Source organism: Chroicocephalus ridibundus, chromosome 3 (assembly GCF_963924245.1).
Source record: "Chroicocephalus ridibundus chromosome 3, bChrRid1.1, whole genome shotgun sequence".
NCBI lineage: Eukaryota > Metazoa > Chordata > Aves > Charadriiformes > Laridae > Chroicocephalus > Chroicocephalus ridibundus.
Window position 1 is genome coordinate 80,741,360 of NC_086286.1, and position 18,419 is coordinate 80,759,778.

Sequence of the window (18,419 nt, forward strand, 5' to 3'; positions counted from 1 at the left end):
CTTCTTCCTTGTTAAACACTGTGTAGCAAGGAAACTTCAAACCCTTCTAACTTTTCTGCAAGAACCTTCTAAAGAAGAACAGCAAAATACATGAGCCATGGAGTCCCAGTAGAACTGTATGAGGTTGGGATACAGTTACAGCAATGCTGAAGTATAATCTAGGTGTTAGGAACATACAGTGATCTGGTGCATAAGTAGACAGTACCTAATCTTGCAAACACTGCAGGTCTCCCTGATAACTTATTAAAAGACACAAACACAGCAAAGTCAGTGAAAGCTGAGTATCAACTATCTACCCAGGGACATGAAGGCTCAGATTTTCCTATGTGATCTCTGGTATTTGGCAAATCCTTCTTTTAATGGCCAACTGTTACCAGTTAAAAATTGCAGAATAAAAACAAAGTGTCAATTAAAAAAAATTTGGTCATCAGCCCTTTCTAGGATTAGAATTTTGCTCGTTCTTCACTTCACAAAGGAAGTCACGCAGAAGGAAAAGGTGAACCTAAAACACGTTAACTTTCATCTGTCTGAAAAAATTCATTCAAAGAAAAGTTATTTTTAATTGGGTGTAGTTATACTATGATCTGCGTGTTGATACTCATACGTCAGTTTAGGTATGTTTATCATACCATAATCATGGTTTAGATTGCCTACCTGATGAAATACTTTGAGATACTACTTTGTAATTGCTGTTCCATACTAACTCCTCATATGGACATCCCTACATTCCTTAATTGACTTCACAGCACCAGGAATGTAAGCACACCAATGCACAACCCCAGGGCAAGATAGAATATGATTCTGCATTATGCCACTGACTTCAGTGCACCCATCCTGTCCCAAAGTGTGCAGAGCAATTCACCACAATGAAATAATGCTTTGCTTGATTGTACTTTCAAGTGTCAACCAGACCTGCAGCATGTAGAAGTTTCTGTAACTGAGATAAGAAAACCGTATTTTGTTACGTAAGTTACTTCATAATTCATCTCAAAAAACAAGCAACCCTTCAATTATCCATAAACAATACACAATTTTCATCATTAATAAGTACAGTAGACGAACATAATTTAGGAATCAAAGATTCACTGAAAATCAAGAGGACTAGGCTCTTGAGTCAGTGCTTCCAAAATAGAAATCCAGCAGGGCAGACACTTTCCTAGTCACATTCCTCTGAAACTCGAGTTATTTGTACACCTCAGCACATGCTCACGACAGTGAAAGACTGAGGTTCTGCTGACACCTGTTGATAAATGTCTGAACAGCGGAGCTGCTGTCTTACAATTAGGTAAATGAAATTTAAAAAATATATAAGAAAACGGAACTAAAGGAACAAACCTGCCTTCTTTCTTTCTCAGAAAAGTCTCCCATCATTGCTAAGTCATAATAGTGGAGTAGGGTCGGGGAAAGGATGAAAAGGAAAGGTAAAAACAAAATTTGCTGCTAGATTTTTTTGTCAGATCTTCCCTGACAAGGATGATGAGATCACTTCCTACTGAGTCAATACACTACTTGCAGTGAGTCATTGTGGAGACGCTTACTAAGCTGAAAGAGATTTGCTAATGACTGGATGATCAGCAGAAGTATAATTAATATCAGCAGAGAACAGTATCTGTTTTTCAAATGATCAGATTCATGCTAACATGGGAGTGCGATAAGATGACAAATACTACTGAGAGATTTTCAATTTTATTTTTTTTAATATGGGAAGATAACTTTTTGCTTACTCAGCAGCTTATCCTCAAAACTCAGCAAATATCATACCTGAACTCTGCTGGGTTAGGCCCAAGAAAACGCAAAATTTTAATAAAATTTTCTTGTTGCTACAACACTAAGTAATTAAGATAGGCTTCAAATTTTCAGTTACAGTACAGTCCTAACACTAAGCACTTTTAACTTTGTGTTAAACAACCATACTGAAAAAGAGAGAAGATTGCTACACCTTTCATAAAAAGTATTTCTGTTAACAGCCTGCACGCTGCACTCCCTTTCATTTGTACGGAGGCTGCATGGTCCCTGGTAAGAAAAACATGTTTTGGGCAGTGTTTTAGACACGATGTAATCTGTATTAACTGCTTTTCTGATAAGAAAAATTCAGACAGTTTAGATTTGTTTCTTTTGCTGTTGTGCACATGTGATCCTTGCCTCCCCCCCCCACCCCCGCCCCCCCGCCATCCTCCTAAAGAGACAAAGGAGAAATTTACAGTGAAGAGAAAATTCACTTTCTGTCCCTGTTGCTCACCTTTGAAAGAAAATTACTGCTTGTAAAATACAGGCCCAAAGATCTTATCTTGGACAACCATGTACTTGGGTTTCTTTGTATATTCCCGCCTTCTCTGTATCCAGGATGAATTGGAAGGTATTGTAATGGATAATTACTGTGATTACTGGATGCTTGCCAGCCCATTCAGGAATTACAGTTCCCTGGATTGACAAGGTTGCCGAAGCCTGAAAAAATACGCGCGCCTGCAACCGTGGCGTGCAGTCAGGCTGCCCTCTCCCGGCAGATCACATCTCTTCGTAAAGCACATCGGCTCCAAACTTCCAGTACCCTTCAGCTTGGCTGCCTTTACAGCGTGAACCTGATCTGTGGAGAGGCTGCGGAAATGCCCAGGAAATATCTAGATATACAGCTGCTCAGTCAAAGCTGCTTCCAAGTCTGACCGAGCTGCTAAACGTTCAGAAATTCTGCATAAATGTAAAATACATTCACCCCGAGGCAACATCTTCAGGCTGAAAAAGAAGACATCTTCTTCCAGCAAACTGCAGCTCTGAATGAGAGGCAAGGCCTCTGCTGTGTATGAGATGAATTTGCAGTTGAGACTACTCCAAAGTCTCAGACATACAGTGCACATACAGCACGTTTGTGTAGCACAAAGCCACGTCAAATGCTTTACAGACATATTGAGCTCATTCTCCATATGATACCAATTCAGGTACACATGTACTTCTGTCCGGGAAGCTCTAGACAGAAATGTGGCAGCCTTTGCCTGCCAGTATTTACCTGAGCAAGTTGCTCAGATAATTAGCAAGCTTTTATCAGCATCGAGCATGTCAAGGCATTGCCATTAACCACCTTGCTGGTTCCAAGTTCTTGAATGCTGTAACAAAAGGCGTAGTGGGCAGCTGTGCTCCAGCCTTGCAAAGGGAGATTAATAGAGAAACAAGGTGAGAAGGAAAAATGACCAAAAGAGAAAGGACGAGAGACAAGAGGCTGCGTGGGCGTTGTTTAGCATGTAAATGAAGCTGAAGAACGCAGTTATGTCACTTAGTAACAGTGATCATTATGGGGTTGGCTTATTTCCTCATATGCATACAACCCTCAACCTCCCCACAGGATGCCCAATTAAAAATGGCAACTCTTTTCATTAAGCATAAGCAATCAAGGCACATTTCTGAGCTGGTAACTATAAATGTTTGATGCCATTTCTGAAATGTTTTAGATCATTGTCATTCCAGGTGGTTACTTTATTTGCACCTGTGAACCCTCTTCGGGCTGATCAAACTTTTAAACACCGCTGTATGCAGGCTTCCTTATCTCCAGCTGGTGCCACACGCCAGATGTACACACTGATTTACCTTGTATAAGCAGTGGTGACGTCCTCCCCAGGCTTGTGACAACTTGATGAGGGCTGCCGGTGGCAACGCTGAAGCAACAACTGCGTGGAAGAAAAGCAGTTCATCCACGTTGCTAGCCAAAGGACAACCCGTCCTCTGCACGTTGCCAGGATTTTCGTGATACAGGGGCCTACTGGGTCACTACCTGGAAGGAAAAATGGTTGTAAGATTTTCTGACCCAGACAACCCTATTGTAAAATAAAGGCCTGGCCTCACTCTAAAATAAAGCCTGAAGTCACCCACCTGAAACACCTCCAGTGGGTGCACTTTCATCCAACCCGGCTGAGCGGGTGGGGCGGGGCTGGAGCCTGTGAGGCCGGCAGTGAGCGGGAAGAGTGCCAGCCAGGTGGGCCGGTGCACTGGAATGGCTGACCTCACCGGGCCTCATCGGCCAACATGGCCTTCGCTTTTCGGGTGTAGGGCAGCCCCCGGCAGCTTGTGGAGAGGCGTGTTTGACGGAAATTGCACTAAAGGTCTGGGTGGGCCCGGCCCCGACCCACGCAACAGCAGCTGTTTTCCAGTCAGGGCTGAGGGGAGCTCGGGCCGGAGCCCCTCCCCACACCCCGTGGACGGGGGAGTCGAGAGGGGAAAAAAAATAATAATAAAACCCCACGTTTTTTTTTTCTTTTAATGTTTTCCAATAAGACCCCTCCGCCGGAGGAGGGTGCGCCAAGAGGGACGAGCGGAGCCGCCGGCCCGCCTCACCCGTCCCGTCCAGCCGGCGCCTGTGCCGGCGGCTCCCGGCAGGGGGCGCTGTGGGGCTGGTCCCGCCGCCGCCGGGCCGCTCTTGGCTGTGGGCGGGTCGTATGGCGGCGCCGCTCCGCCTGGGCCGCGCCGCACGCCTGCTGCTGGTTGCCGCTACGGCCCCGGCCCCAGCTCCAGCCTTGCGGTTGCCTCTGCGTCTCGCTTCATCCTCCTCCTCCTTTTCTTCTTCTTCTTCCCGCCGCTCTCCACCGACGCCCGGCATGCAGGCCTTCCAGTACCCCGAGGTGTACCGCGACGAGACCGCTGTGAGTACGGCCCTCGCCGGGAGCGGCCCCGCCGTGGCGGCGGCGGCGGCCTCTCTCGCCACGCTCTCGGTGCTGCGGGGGTGGTGGTGTGTGTGTGTTAGCGCTTTCTCGGGTTTCGGGGCTTTGTTTGGCTTCAGCCGTTAAAAGCGCAACGTTCTCCGTTTAAAGGTTGTGAACGTCCCGGGGGCCGCGGCGCGTGCTGGGGGCTTGTTAGAAGCCGGGTTTTTGGTCGTTGTGTCTGTGGGCGGACCAGCACCGAGGGCCGGGGCCGGGCTGCTGCCGCCCGGCTGAGGCGGGGGGCCGCCGCGGGGAGCGGGTCTCGCCGCCGGGCCGGGCTGGGCTGGGAGTGCGAAGCCCGGAGCTGCCGGTACTGCGGCGGGAAATGCAGGCCTCCACCGGGCTGGGGCGGCACAGGGGAACAAGCAGTCTTATTTTTTTGTGGCGGCACATCTGTGAGATCGGCTGTTTCCTTGCTTTCCAACCCGAACTCGGTAGGCAAGGGTTGCAGCGTAAGTTTGGCCGAAACGGGTGCGGTTTGCTTCTCCTTCCGCAAAGGACTGCACTTTAGGCGCCAGCCCAGGAATTATTTACAGAACTAACATCGCTTTTAAACCAAAACGTTTGCCCACCTGAGCCAACACTGGAAAAAGTAAAGTATTTGCTTTTATAGTAAAATGAAAGGCTGAACTACGCAACTCCTAACAGCAGGTAGTCTTATTTTGCGTACCGGAGGAAGGAAGCAGATAAATTCAACCACGTGCGTTAGTCTTTTGTGTGTTTGTTGTTTTTTTGTTTTTTTGTTTTTTTTTTTTTTTTTTTTAATTTATATATGTACTATACTCATGTGTTTGTGAGCAGCAATAGTAGGGAGGGCTAAACCAGAGACGGTTGTGTAGCCAAAAATTACATTTTGGGTGCGTCCAGTAATTGGGTTTTGTGATTTGACTTGAACACCTGGGTTTGGGGTTGTTTGGTTTTTGGGGGATGTTGTTTGTGGGTTTTCTTATTTTATTATTACTTTACTAATCCGTTTTGTGGAAGGAATTTATGTTCATGTTCTGCATTTCTCTGGTGCTTTGTGTTTTTTCTGAGGGCAGCTGCTGCCTTGGTGCCATCACCAAAGAATGGTAATATTAGCAACTCACCTGGGAGCAAGGTGCTGCTTTTCTCTTTCTTTGCTTTTTAGCACTGATAACTATCATTCTTTAATAAATAGAGTTTGCTTGTGCGCATCTGTCTCTTTTCTTTTTATAAAGTATTTTCTTCTATAAATTCAGGTGTTGGATTACCATGGGTGTAAAATAAGCGACCCGTACTGCTGGCTTGAAGATCCCGATAGTGAACAGACGAAGGTAACCTTTCTTTGTACAGGAATGGCTGTTTTGACATGGTTGTGTTTTATAGACTAGGTGCATGGGTGCCCTGTTTTTGAAGGACCTGCCAATACTTTTTGAATACTTACATAGTGAGTGTAGGTGTAGTTCACATGATATCTTATGGCGCCAGCAGCAATGCTGTTATTTTGTACCTTTGTGTTACTGGGGGGAAGACCAGAAAACTTAGTATAACTTAGATCACAGAATTTGAAAAACTAAGGCCTTGTTTATTTTGCACCCATTTTTCCTGGAGAATTTGAATGCTCAAGGTGGTGGTGTCACACTGAAGAGAAACACTCTGATTTTGGAGCACTGTATCTGTTGTCCTAAGTACATCTGAAATTGCCATAATAAAACAGTTAAGGGTAGAAAGAAAACTCATTTGGCTTGCTTTCTTTGTACAGTGACAAAGTGAGTGAATGCATTTTGGGGGGGGGGGGGGGAAGACCCTTTTTTTAAAAAAAAAAAACCAAACATTTTCCTCCTGAGGTTAGCCTTTGTTATTGGCTCTTGTTACAGATTGCAGATGTTGCAGGGTTTTCAGCCTGCAGTGTGGTATAACTAGACTGTTCTGCTGGAACCAGTCTCTTGCTGAGAGAGAATCCTGAAATATAACGAAGTATGACTTGTGAGCTGCTTCCTCTGATATTCATGGCATAGGGAGTTGTGGGGGTGATGGCCAGAAAATGGTAGGTGGCAGTGTGGAGGGGGGTTCCTCTGTAATGGATAATAACTTTGTGATAACTGTAATTCCAGATCTAAAACAGTGGTGTCTATGTAGACACCAGATTGTGTGACTGTGTCAGAAAAATGATGGAGGGCAGGGTCTCCATTTAAAAATAATCTTGCAGGGTGGCTTTCCATTCGTGAGATTCCTTCAAGGTTCTCTCATGTATGTGCCTATATAATACATCTTGATGAGCTAGAGGATGGTTGACTAGAACTTACTGTAATTGTCAAGAGCAAGATAAAACATATACAGTTAGGATCCCATTCTCTAATTACAAATCTATGGGCATGTATAAAGGTACATGTGGATTAAAAAGGTTCATTTCAGATCAGGTTTTAATGAAAAACTCTGCCATGGGTGTTAACATTGAAAATTAGATAATTAGTAAATTGGGAGTATTTTTTTTTCTTGATTCTGGCATCCTTAAGAAACGGTACACATAGGATAGTTTTGTGCCAAATTCAGAGGGATATATGCGTGGGGAGATACGGTTATGTCTTTCTTTTATAGAGGCCTTACAAATACCTATTAAAGTGGTTTTAAGGATCCTGTGGAAGAGTTGGGATTGAGGAAAATGCCAGGACTTGACCTTTTTGTTTCCCTGTGTTGAATGTTCTTGCCACATACTGTGAACAGGTTGGGTAAGAGCAATTGAAGGTGGGTGAATTTCATTCTCCAGAGGTTGTAGGAAAAATCAGGAATGTGGAATTAAAACATCCTCATAAAAATGCAGCAGCCCAGACACAAGATGTCACATTGGTGTAATGAAAATGCTGTTCAGTCTTGCCTACACTCTAAAAAACACATGCCTTGACAGAATTTTGCAGTGCAGTAGTAGTATGATGCAAAGAGTGGAGAGAGTTCCTGTGCATGTAAGTATGTGAGTATGCCATCTTTTTCCAAAGTTCCAGGGGTTACTGAACAAAGGGAATTAAAAATATTTTGCGGTTCTACCTGTTTCATAGAAGAGGTCAGAAAAAATTGGTCTTGAAGTGCTAAACTCCTTTCATCTGCTTTATCATTCAGTTTTTTTGCTCTGCAGCAGAGGTTGCTGATGGCTGCTCTTTCTTGCTAGCTTTTCTTAATAGTTTTATCTCCAAGTTCTTGAGATAGTGTGCAGGACTCACGCAGAATAGCCATTCTGCACCAACTAGATCAAAGAATAACCAGACAGTGGTATAGAGGCGATTGAATGACTGTGCATGCTTCAGCGAGAATTTGGAGCGTGCTTTGTAGACTTTTCAAGCGTTCAAGTCACTGATCTTGAGACCTGTGTCCTTCCCATTCTTCCTCCAAGTTGCTCGCTCTCTATGTACTCCTTAATATCCCAAACCTCCATTTGTTTTGGGGAAAAAGTAAAAATATCCCATGTGCATCTCCAACAACAGTCTACCTTTAATTTTCTGCATATTAAGTACAGAACTAGAAGAATTCCTTGGGCACCCATGCTCATCTGAAGCGTAAGAGCCACTCTTCAGTTCCTGTTTACAACATGCTTAATCTAGGTCACCCCAAGGCCACATGATAGTTGAATCTAAGATGGTTCAAGAATGAAATCTTTCCTTTTCTAGCAGCCCATAGCCTAGTTTTAATTAGGTGAAAGTCAAATAGGTCTAGAAATTTTTCAGTTGGTTCACCAAGATGATCTTATTCCATATGCAGTGTATATATCTGCTGTAAAAAGGAGGTTATTGAAATCTGCAGGTGACAGAGCAGGACTGTTTCTTGTCAGATGTGCAGTCTTAGAGATGATTAAGCCCATCATCAAGCCCCATCCTCAGTCTCTCATGGAAAAGCAGTTGTTCAAGAAGTGTGCACTTCCATGTTCATGATCTATGTGCTTTACTATATGACTTTTTTCCCTGTGTGTGCTTGGAGAAGTCGTGCACAGCTATAAGCAAACAAAACTCCCTTCTCCAGGTACACAAGTAAAAACTGAGCCTCTGGTCAGATGGGGAAGTTCCTACCTCACTTTGGAGAGAGGAAGTGCAGAAGCTGGGTCCCTGCTCTGCTACTGTTTGGCCGTTGACCTTTAAGACAGACTGAGGAAGCATCCCTGGCATAATTGAAATGTGCTACACCAGTGAAATGCTTCTGGTGATGACATAGGCCACAACTGCAAAACCACACTTCTACTGGCGTCATGGGCTTGGCATGGTTGGACTTCTCAGCTTCTTGGTTTGTTTTTACACTTTGTGGGAAATAAGCTCTTTTTTAGACTCCAGGAAAGGCTTTTGCTACTGTAAGTCAGTCAGTATGTCAGTCATATGCGGTACCTTAACTGACTGGGAGTGCAGGCAGTAACGTGTAGCTTGTTTCAGACATGAGTGATGGACAAGGGATGAAAGACCAGGGATCATTTACGATACGCAGTTGAGTTGTGGTGTTACGAATAGATGTATGTTTGGATTAAGGCTAGAACTGAAACTCTCAACTGCAATTAAGTGGATTTGTAGTTATAATAGATCAGTGTTTCATTCACATGTTTTGATAAATTTCCAATTGCACTTTGAATTTTTCTTTGATAAATATTAAGGTAAATGTTAAGAGGTAAGCCACCAGTTGTCTGCTCAGTTTTATTTTGTAATATTTAAAAATAATTAAAAAAAGCACGTGCCCTCTTACAGGAGTTGCACTGAACTACATTTTACTGAGAAGATATGTATGAAGATTTTGGGGGTAGCTATTAAACAAACTGTAAATACTTTACAGATTAATAACAAAGACTGGTAATGTTGAAACCATTTCTGTCCTAGGACTTCTTGGAAAGTATACTGTGAGTGGGAATCATTATCTTGAGAGAATAGCTTAGCGGCATGTAGAAAGCTGCTGTAACAAAGCATGGTTAAAAAATGTTGTGGCATGTGTGTTTTAGGTGAAACTTAGTTATACTTTTTTTTTTTTTAAATAGCAATTGGCCTGCTCAAATAATGGTCAGACACTTCAGCCTCAAGTAGAACATCTCTAGTCTTAGTATAACACTTTAGAAATTCTTTTGCTTTTCAAATTACTGTATTTTTCTGAGGTACCCATAAGCATGTGCCTTACTTGGACCCTTATTCTATCTTTTCTTCTGCTAGCAAATTCTGGTCTGGTTCAAGGCTTATGATAGATTGTCACATGTACATTTCTACGGGTAAAATAAGAATCTTTCTTTATAGTCTCATCAAGACGTACAGAGTTACTGTTAGCCATATAGCCCGGGTGGCATCTGTTCAGCTCAGTGTGGTGGATGGAGTTGTTTACCATGAGAGTTTCTGTTGACATCTGTTCCTGTACTTTACCTAGAGCAATATTTCAATTATTTATTGCTTTTTGAACATGAGTGCAACCTTGTGCTCAAAAGTTTAAGAACAGAGAGTTTCCAAACTGGACTGGATTCTTCTCGGTGGAACTCTTTCAAAAACCTGTAATTCCTACCTGCTTTTTCAGATAGCAGATAGGCATTCCCTTTTACAAATAGTCTTGGAATTTTTGGTGCATACTAAGTGGAAATGGGAAAGATACATTAAGTTCCCGCAAAAGCAAAATATTAGTGATTCAGTTGTGAGTGCAAGTTAGTATATAAGCATCCTCTTGTGCAACTAATGCTTGTAAATAAAACTTTGTGTCTCCTCTTTGAATACCAGTAACGAAAGCAGATGTGGTAAGATGTGACTGCGCAGTTAAAAGTGAGTAATGCACAGTTCTAGTATACCCTCACTGCAACGTTACCATTTTGGCTGTGTTATTGATAGCTAAAACAAAGACGCGTGACAGTTTCTGTCCACTAAATGCAACTGAAAAGTGCTTTTGCCCATATAATACAATGGATTGTTTTATACATGTTTTTATAAGACATCTTTTCTCTGAAAATGTCACAGCACTTTGAGTAGTTAGTTTATTTGCATAGCATGTGCTGTCTAGATTTTTCTGTATGTGGTCTTTGAAATTCATGTATTTCCATTTAGAGAAAACAAAATTCAGATACACATAATTCTTGGGAAGATTTGATTTAAGTTCTTTTCATCATTTGATGAGGGGGAACGATTATAGCGGTATGATGTGAAGGCTGCGTGGCATTTTGACTTGCCACTGGGATGTGCTGTGCTGCTGTGCTGGATGTTAAAGCTATCTGTGCCAGTATGATTCTCAAAGGGGGAACAGAAGCAAAAAATGGCCTTCCCTTGGCAATGCCTTCACCTCTTTCCCTTTTTTCATGGGATTGTTTCATGACTATGTATTCTTGGTGGTACATAGAGTCTAAAATTTTGAGTAAAGGTCCAGAAGTCGTCATTGTTAGCCTTCTGTATCTGTTCCTTTTTGGTGCTGTAGTGCTTGCTTTCTTGTGTCATCTTTGAGTGGTGACTTGTGTGTAACCAGCCCATGTGTTCTTAAACTAGTATGTTTCAGGACTTAGCCAAGTGTTCTTAGAGCATTACTAATTTTGCACTCAGATGTTTAAAGCTTATCAGTTTCTGCATGGTTTGTTAGGCATGAACAAATATTTCTTAAGTGGAGACTGACCATAATTAATGCTTTTTCTCCTTTACCTTTTGGCCTGACAAGTCTCTGAAAACACATTTTGGCAGGTAATGCAGCTCTTGGCTATGTACTGCTGTGTCAGCGACGCAAATGGGAGAGAGTGTGTGTCTCTACTTGCCCCATGTGCTCACTTCTCACCATGTGAAATGTCTGTAAAATGCTGCTGAAAGAGTTTTATGTTCTATTCTTTCCTCTTTTTCTGCTGAAGAATTAATAAATGAGTAAACATTGATAGCACTTGGTAAATGTATGCCAGGTACTCTGTACAGCATCTGACTTTTCTGAAGAATTGTGAACAAGTTGCAAAATAGGGATTGTAGCCCTGCTTTTCCTGTGCATTGTGCGGTGTGGTGAAGTGTAGATGTTATCATGAGTCAATCTGTTTGCTGTGTGACAGATTCCGGACAGGTAGAAACAATAGCCTCTTTCAAAGCAACTGGGAAAGAGACCTGTGCAAGCAAGAGATGAGTGGACAGAGTGTCAAGCTGGAGGTGAGAGACTGGGGTCCGAGAGTGATACTGCAGCCATCGCTGCCGCATCTGGCTGTGAATTATGGCCACATACACTGTGTCCTGTCCTTCCTACTCCGTGTTAGAGACAGAAAAGCCTGCATGTCTGCTTTTTAGCAGCTGTGATTCATCTTAAGATGCTTAGGTATTAATTTTATGTTAATGTACTGTGCTATAAATAGGGATGGTGAAACACCAACAGAGCACCATTTTTTCCATGCATGCTGTGGCAGCGGCAGCCTCTGACAAACAGCTGGAGTGGTAATGGTTTTGGCCACTGTCCTTAAGTGTTTGTGTCTGGGAGGTGGAGTGTTTTAAAGAAAACAGACTCCTCAAAGTTCTCTTCTCAAAGATTAGGTATTCTTGCCCTTTGTAACTAAGAACTGATCTGTGGACAGTTCTTTGTCCTTTCCAAGAAATACTGTCTGGGACTAATCCTGTGTGTTATGTTAATAGGATGAACAGATGGTGCACATGACGTTTTGTATCATCTTCCAGCCCTTCGCAGCGCCTGAAATGATAGTGCTGTCTGTGGGCAAAAGGGACTCTGTTCTTTATCCATTTCCTAATTTATTTATCATAGAGTACTGGAGTATCATGTAGGGAAGAAAGGGAAGATGGTATTTCCTAGGTATGTACTGTAAGTTAGCTTTTCTATGCCATTTAAGCAAGTATAAGGAGAGTTTTTAAAAGCATGAGATTTGGGTTGGTTTTTTTTTTTTAAGGGGAATGGCAGGAATCTGACTTGTCTTTGGCCAAACGGCAGGTTATCCCAACGTGTGCCCTGGAGAGACTTTATTCAAGAGATAATGTCAGTTTTTCTGCAGTATTGTGGCATAATGCAAATAAGTATGTAAGACTCTGCAGGTGTGACACTACACAACCTGTATAGGGGGAAAGATGTTTGTGACGCATTGCTTCAGAAAATAGTGCTTCCTTTAGGAAATATGCATTCCTGATTGAGTTCATGTCTTTTTTTGGGGGTATTGTTTTCTTTCAGGCATTTGTGGAGGCCCAGAACAAGCTTACAGTACCCTTTCTCGAGCAGTGTCCTGTCAGAGGACTATTCAAAGAACGAATGACTGAACTCTACGATTATCCTAAGTACAGTTGCCACTTCAAGAAAGGAAAAAGGTATGTGTGGAATGTTGTTGTAGGTTGTGATGAATGTGAAGCAGGTCAAAAGCAACTACTAGTTAGGAAAATGAATTATAAATTATATTTGCATTTACTCCTTTATAGCTGGGAAGTAGGAAGGGTAAGCCAATGTTAATATGTATGGTTACATGATGCAGAGCACAAGGTGCTTGACTGTTTCCAGTTCCCAGTCACATTATCTTTTTGTTCTTTTGTCGTCTTTTCTTTTTATAGGAAAAACTGTGAGTTTATCGAAACTCAGACAACTTTTGCAGAATAACTGTTGTAAAAGTAAAATTTTGAGAACATTCTTTCAGGGTTGGTCACTGTCAGTGTAGTTAAAGGTACCTCAGCCTGAAAATAGCACAAGTCTCATGTGCATGTTGTTCTAAATATTTACTAAAATACTGCTTGTATGTTGGTTATACTTTGAGCACCTGGTAGAATTTTTGTTTAGTCATAGCCAGTGAAAAGCAGTGGGAATTCCCATGTGAAAAATGGCTCCTGTATATGCAGGGGATTGGGGAAAAATTATTTGGTGGACTTAAAGCAACTGATGCAAAAAGATATGTCTTCTAAGAAATAAAGAAATCCTGCTGTATGCTAATACCTAGCCTACTAGTATCCCTGTTTTAATTCTGTGGCTAGTAAAGAGGTGGTGCTTCTGTAGCTTACCCAATGTCTGGAGACTGCAGCTGCTACTCACTTCTATGTGACCTCTTTCAGAAATACAGTCAATCCCCTAGAAAAAGGGAGTAAAGGGATGAAACTGATGGTTAACTTAGTAACATCTAAAGATTAGTTTAGTAGTTGAAAAAGAGGTAGTGCAAACAACCACCCATTTTTAATCATGGGAAACGCAAATAGTCGTCTTCGGTATTTTCAATTTGTTTGGTCCTTATTGAGTGGGCACCCAGATATACCAGATATGTTTTTCACTGTCATCCACAGGAAAGAACAGAAGATGTCTCATTGCCTTAAGATTTCTGGACAGATATTGAGGGACATCTGCTACACTTTAGTTATCTGTCCTGTGCTGTGAGGAGGGTGTGGATACTTGTTACTAAGAGGGGGAAAGTCTGTACTATGTGGGTTTTTGCAGAAGTATATTGTTGGGTGTGAACCCAAGCTGATGCTGATGTAAGTTGTCACTGATGTGGTACAGCATGTCAATGTATAGAGGCATGACGTTTAAGCCCAGAAGTAGTCTAGCTGTTTAGGATAGTGCTGCATCTGGGGAAATAAGACTTGTTGAGCAATTCAGGCAAGGCTTATTGGTTTGTATGTGATTCAGCTGTGCTGAATCTTATTCTGGAGCAGGCCTGGTCAGTGACTGCTCCGGATTCTCTGGTCCATTCTCCCTGTGCAGTGCAAACTTGCCTGGTTGTGGTTATTTTCAATGCTGGTAAGGCTTGATGTTGCAGAAGTGCTTGTAGCACTCAGTCTCCACTAGAGATAAAAAGACTTGATTTGATGCAGCTGACTGTTCTCCAGAAGAATATTTAAAGCTTAATGTGCTTTAAGTTATGACACTTTACTTTGATTTTTGATAGATGTCTTTTTAGTTTTTTCTGAGTGTTAACACTATTCCTTGGCATGTGCTGAACTTAAATCACAGTGGTTTAAAAATCATACCCCTCCCCCCCCCCCCCCATTTATTATGGCATTTGAGGAGAGCAAGAGGGCTCTACGAAGTAACACTTAGTAAAGGGTGTGGGGTGCGGAAGCTCTTCTATTTGAAGAACTATCTAAACTTCCCATGACACTTAGAAATTCTTCAATTTCATTACTCCAGTTTTCTGCCGAAGAATAGCTGCTAAAGGACAGTGTCTGAAGAGCTGTTCTGTAGAATCTGCAGAAAGGAAGAGTGCCCAGGGAGGTGGTCTGCCACATTATTTGACCTTTGCTTCCCAGTTTATTGCCCAGCATTGCAGAGGTGAAATTGGCTAGAAAATGCATAGTCAAACAGAAAATTACAAATCTTTTTCTCCTGTTCCTTTGAATCGTTCGATTTTTGTCACTTACTGAATATTATCATCAGTTTTTGAACATATTGCTACTTCAGATTGTTAGCCAGGCCTTTGTGAGTATAGTTCGCTGTTCTGGGTTTACCAGGTTCCCATGCTTGTGTCCAAGTACTGGACAGCCTTAGGGAATATATGAACTTATGTTTAGGTTGAACATTACCCCATTAATTCCCCTGCCCCTCCAGGTGAAGCTGCTGTTTGATTTTTATAAGTCACGGGTTTGTGTAGTAAAACTTAGAAGTCCTGTGAAGGCTTATGAATTGCATAGAACAGAGTTATTAATTTCTTTGAGCTCTGTAGTGTCTTACGATGTGAAGAGTATCCCTTGCTAATGAGAATTCTGTAATTCTGTGTTCCTACGTTTTCAAAACACACACAGTTTTAGGGACATTGTGAAATACAGTTGAACCTATTTCAGTTCTGTTTCATTTGAACATCTGTCTACCACCCGATACAGATTAAAAGCAGCTATGTGAATGACAAAGCTTGGAACATAAAGGATGAGAACCTGTGCCAATACTTGTAACAGAAAAATGCTAAGGCTGCCAGAGCTGTTTAACATAGACAGTTATGTAGAGTTTATAGTATACTTAGCTTTGCTTGAAATGCGCTGTGGCAAATGAAGCTTTTAGGTTTAAGAGATGTTTTGGATGCATTCTACAGTCTCTTCATTAAAATTTGTATGACAGTGGGATGAGATTCCTCTCATTTCAGAGGCCTGGAAGTTTGTATCTGGGCTTGCTATGTATTAAGGGGGAGAGAATGGCACCTACAGAGGATAGTTAAGTTCCTGATGGCCACAGAGGAAGCCATGATTCCTACTCTAATGTGAAGCTTGTGTTTCCCTTACGTGTTTGTCTTCTATTCACTTCATGACAGTCTCATACACATTCTTTTTGCTTGTCTAACTGCAAATCTGAGTTCTTCCTACTTGTTTTTCCGTCTTGTGTGTGTGTTAGGTATTTTCACTTCTACAATACAGGACTGCAGAACCAGCGAGTTTTATATGTACAAGACTCCTTGGATGCTGATGCCAAAGTTTTTCTTGATCCAAATAAGCTTTCTGATGATGGCACCGTGGCTTTACGAGGTTAGTGAGACAGTAGTTCCTGCTCAATAAGTCTGGGTTTTCAGCAGAAGTTTAGAAGTGGTTTCCAACTTTTCACCGGTAAAAGTATGGCTAGAGTGGCTTGTTTTAATCAAAGTCACAATAGCCATATGTGGATTTATATAGTGTTTCAGAAGAACACTTCTGAATCTACATTGTATTCACAATTAACTTGGTTCAGTTTCTCAGCATCTTTTTTCACAGCTCCATAACAGGTTTCCACTGAAACGTGAAGAGATCTTGAGGCTGTCCATAGCAACGAAAAAAAGTTTATGTATTTATATTGACTAATTATCTTAAAATTTTATTTTGCATCTTTAACACAAGCCAGCAAGTTAGAGACTGTGAAGAACATAGTTTTAACTTTTATGAGAAGCACAAAATTACTTGTGTTCACTAGGGCTTTAACTTGTGTTAGCTGTCCATTTTCCCACTCCCTGTTGGCTTATTGTAGAAGCAAGACTCTTGGACCTGTAAGTCCTTTAACTCTGTTCAAGGCCAGTTAATAAAAACAGAGGACAGAATTAGTGGATGCTTCTTTAAATGTGACCTAGTTGAAAAGAATCGCTATGGCTTTTTTTAGTGAGAAGTCCTGCCTTAAACCGTGGATAAAAGCGATTTTGTTCATATAACCTCTCTGTATTTCTAAAAAACTTATGACAAAGTCTCTTTCCAAATGCACTTACAAAAACAGCAGCCATGGAACAAGAGGGGAAACACCTGATGTTGATAATTAGTTTAAAGGCAGGGACAGGAAATCACCAGTAGCATTCTGTGTGGGACTATGCTAGGACTTGCACTGCACAGTGTGTTCAGTACATTAGAAAAAGGAGTGAGCATTGAGGTAGCAGAGTTTGGTGACAGTACAAAGTTATTCCAGGTAAAGGCTGAAGAATGGCTGAAGAGCTGCAGGAAGACCTTGTTGATAGTGAGTGGGCAATAATTTAACAGATAAAAGTCTCTGTGCAGGTAAATTAAGTGATGCACAGGGGACAAACACTCCTAACCTCATTTGTAGAGGAATGGATGGAATGGTCTCTGAGCTAACCATGACCACTTGGGAGCAATTCTTAGGCTGTAATAGATAGTTCCAAGAAAACATCAGCGTGGTTCTTGGTAGCAGCCAAACAAGCACATTGAATATCTGAATGGAAAATAGAGAACTAAACAGAAAATACCATTACATTACCAACCCAGGGGTTTATACAGTAGCATTGAATACTAAATATAGTTCCAGTACCGTCAGCTCAAAAGGGTCTCTGAAATACAGTTCAGAGGAGGGCAGTAGGAACAATGAGGGTTATAGAGCAAATGTCAGAAACAATTGAGTGTGCCCAAATCAATCAGCTTGGAAAATGGACAATTTAGCAGGGGTATAGTAAAGGTCTACAGAATCATTTGTGGCGTGCAGTCGCATGGAGAGAGCGAATAGGGATTGGTTAGTCATCATTTTTTCTATTACAGGAATGAGGGGATATCAAATGAAGGCAGTGGGAGTTGAGTCCAAAGCAAACAAAAGAAGGTGATGGTTCATCCGTCAAGAAGTAGTTTTGTAGAACCCCTTACCAGTGGATGTTGGTGGTGAAAAAAACTTACTGTTCAAAGGCGAGCTGGACGAGATTAAGGAGGAGGGAGGCATTGAAGATTATTAATGAACTACTTAATGGAAAAGAAGTCTCCTAAGCTAAAAATGGTCAGAGGTTGTAAGAATACTTGAAGGAACTATTACATGTGCTTGTATTGTTCTTCTCCCTGTTGGCATCTCGTTGTGGTTACTCCTGAGGACAGCTAGATGTAACCTTGTTCTGAATCAGAATGGCCACTCTTATGTTCTTATTGGGGAGACTATGTTAGGGTAGCATAGTGGTGCCTCTCACAGAATCACAGAATGGTAGGGGTTGGAAGGGACCTCTGGAGATCATCTAGTCTAACCCCCCTACCAGAGCAGGGTCACCCAGAGCAGGTTGCACAGGAACGCGTCCAGGCAGGTTTTGAATGTGTCCAGAGATGGAGACTCCACCACCTCTCTGGGCAGCCTGTTCCAGTGCTCTGCCACCCTCAGGGTAAAGAAACTCCTTGTCCTGTTTAGGTGGAACTTCCTGTGTGCAAGTTTGTGCCCGTTACCTCTTGTCTGATCACTGGGCACAACTGAAAAGAGCCTGGCCCCATCCTCCTGACACCCACCCTTTAAGTGTTTATAAGTGTTGATAAGGTCCCCCCTCAGCTGTCTTTTTTCCAGACTGAAGAGACCCAAATCCCTCAGTCTTTCCTCATAAGAGAGATGTTCCAGTCCCCTAATCATCTTGGTAGTCCTTACCAAACCTGCAATTTCTACGAAATGCGACTTTTTTGTGTGTTTTTTTTCAGTAATTACTTTCAGGCC

The 18,419-nt window shown here is 42.1% G+C and overlaps 1 protein-coding gene across 1 annotated transcript in view; it reads left to right on the forward strand.

Moving 5' to 3' along the window:
- The first annotated feature begins 4,395 nt into the window (after positions 1 to 4,395).
- Positions 4,396 to 18,419, forward strand: part of PREP (prolyl endopeptidase) — a 96,216-nt gene continuing 82,192 nt past the window's right edge. Inside the window, exons 1-4 of the mRNA XM_063329866.1 lie at positions 4,396 to 4,625; positions 5,903 to 5,977; positions 12,765 to 12,898; positions 15,888 to 16,018. Of these exons, the coding sequence (XP_063185936.1) occupies positions 4,422 to 4,625; positions 5,903 to 5,977; positions 12,765 to 12,898; positions 15,888 to 16,018 (544 nt within the window). The 5' untranslated portion in view covers positions 4,396 to 4,421. The remainder of the gene's footprint in view (positions 4,626 to 5,902; positions 5,978 to 12,764; positions 12,899 to 15,887; positions 16,019 to 18,419) is intronic.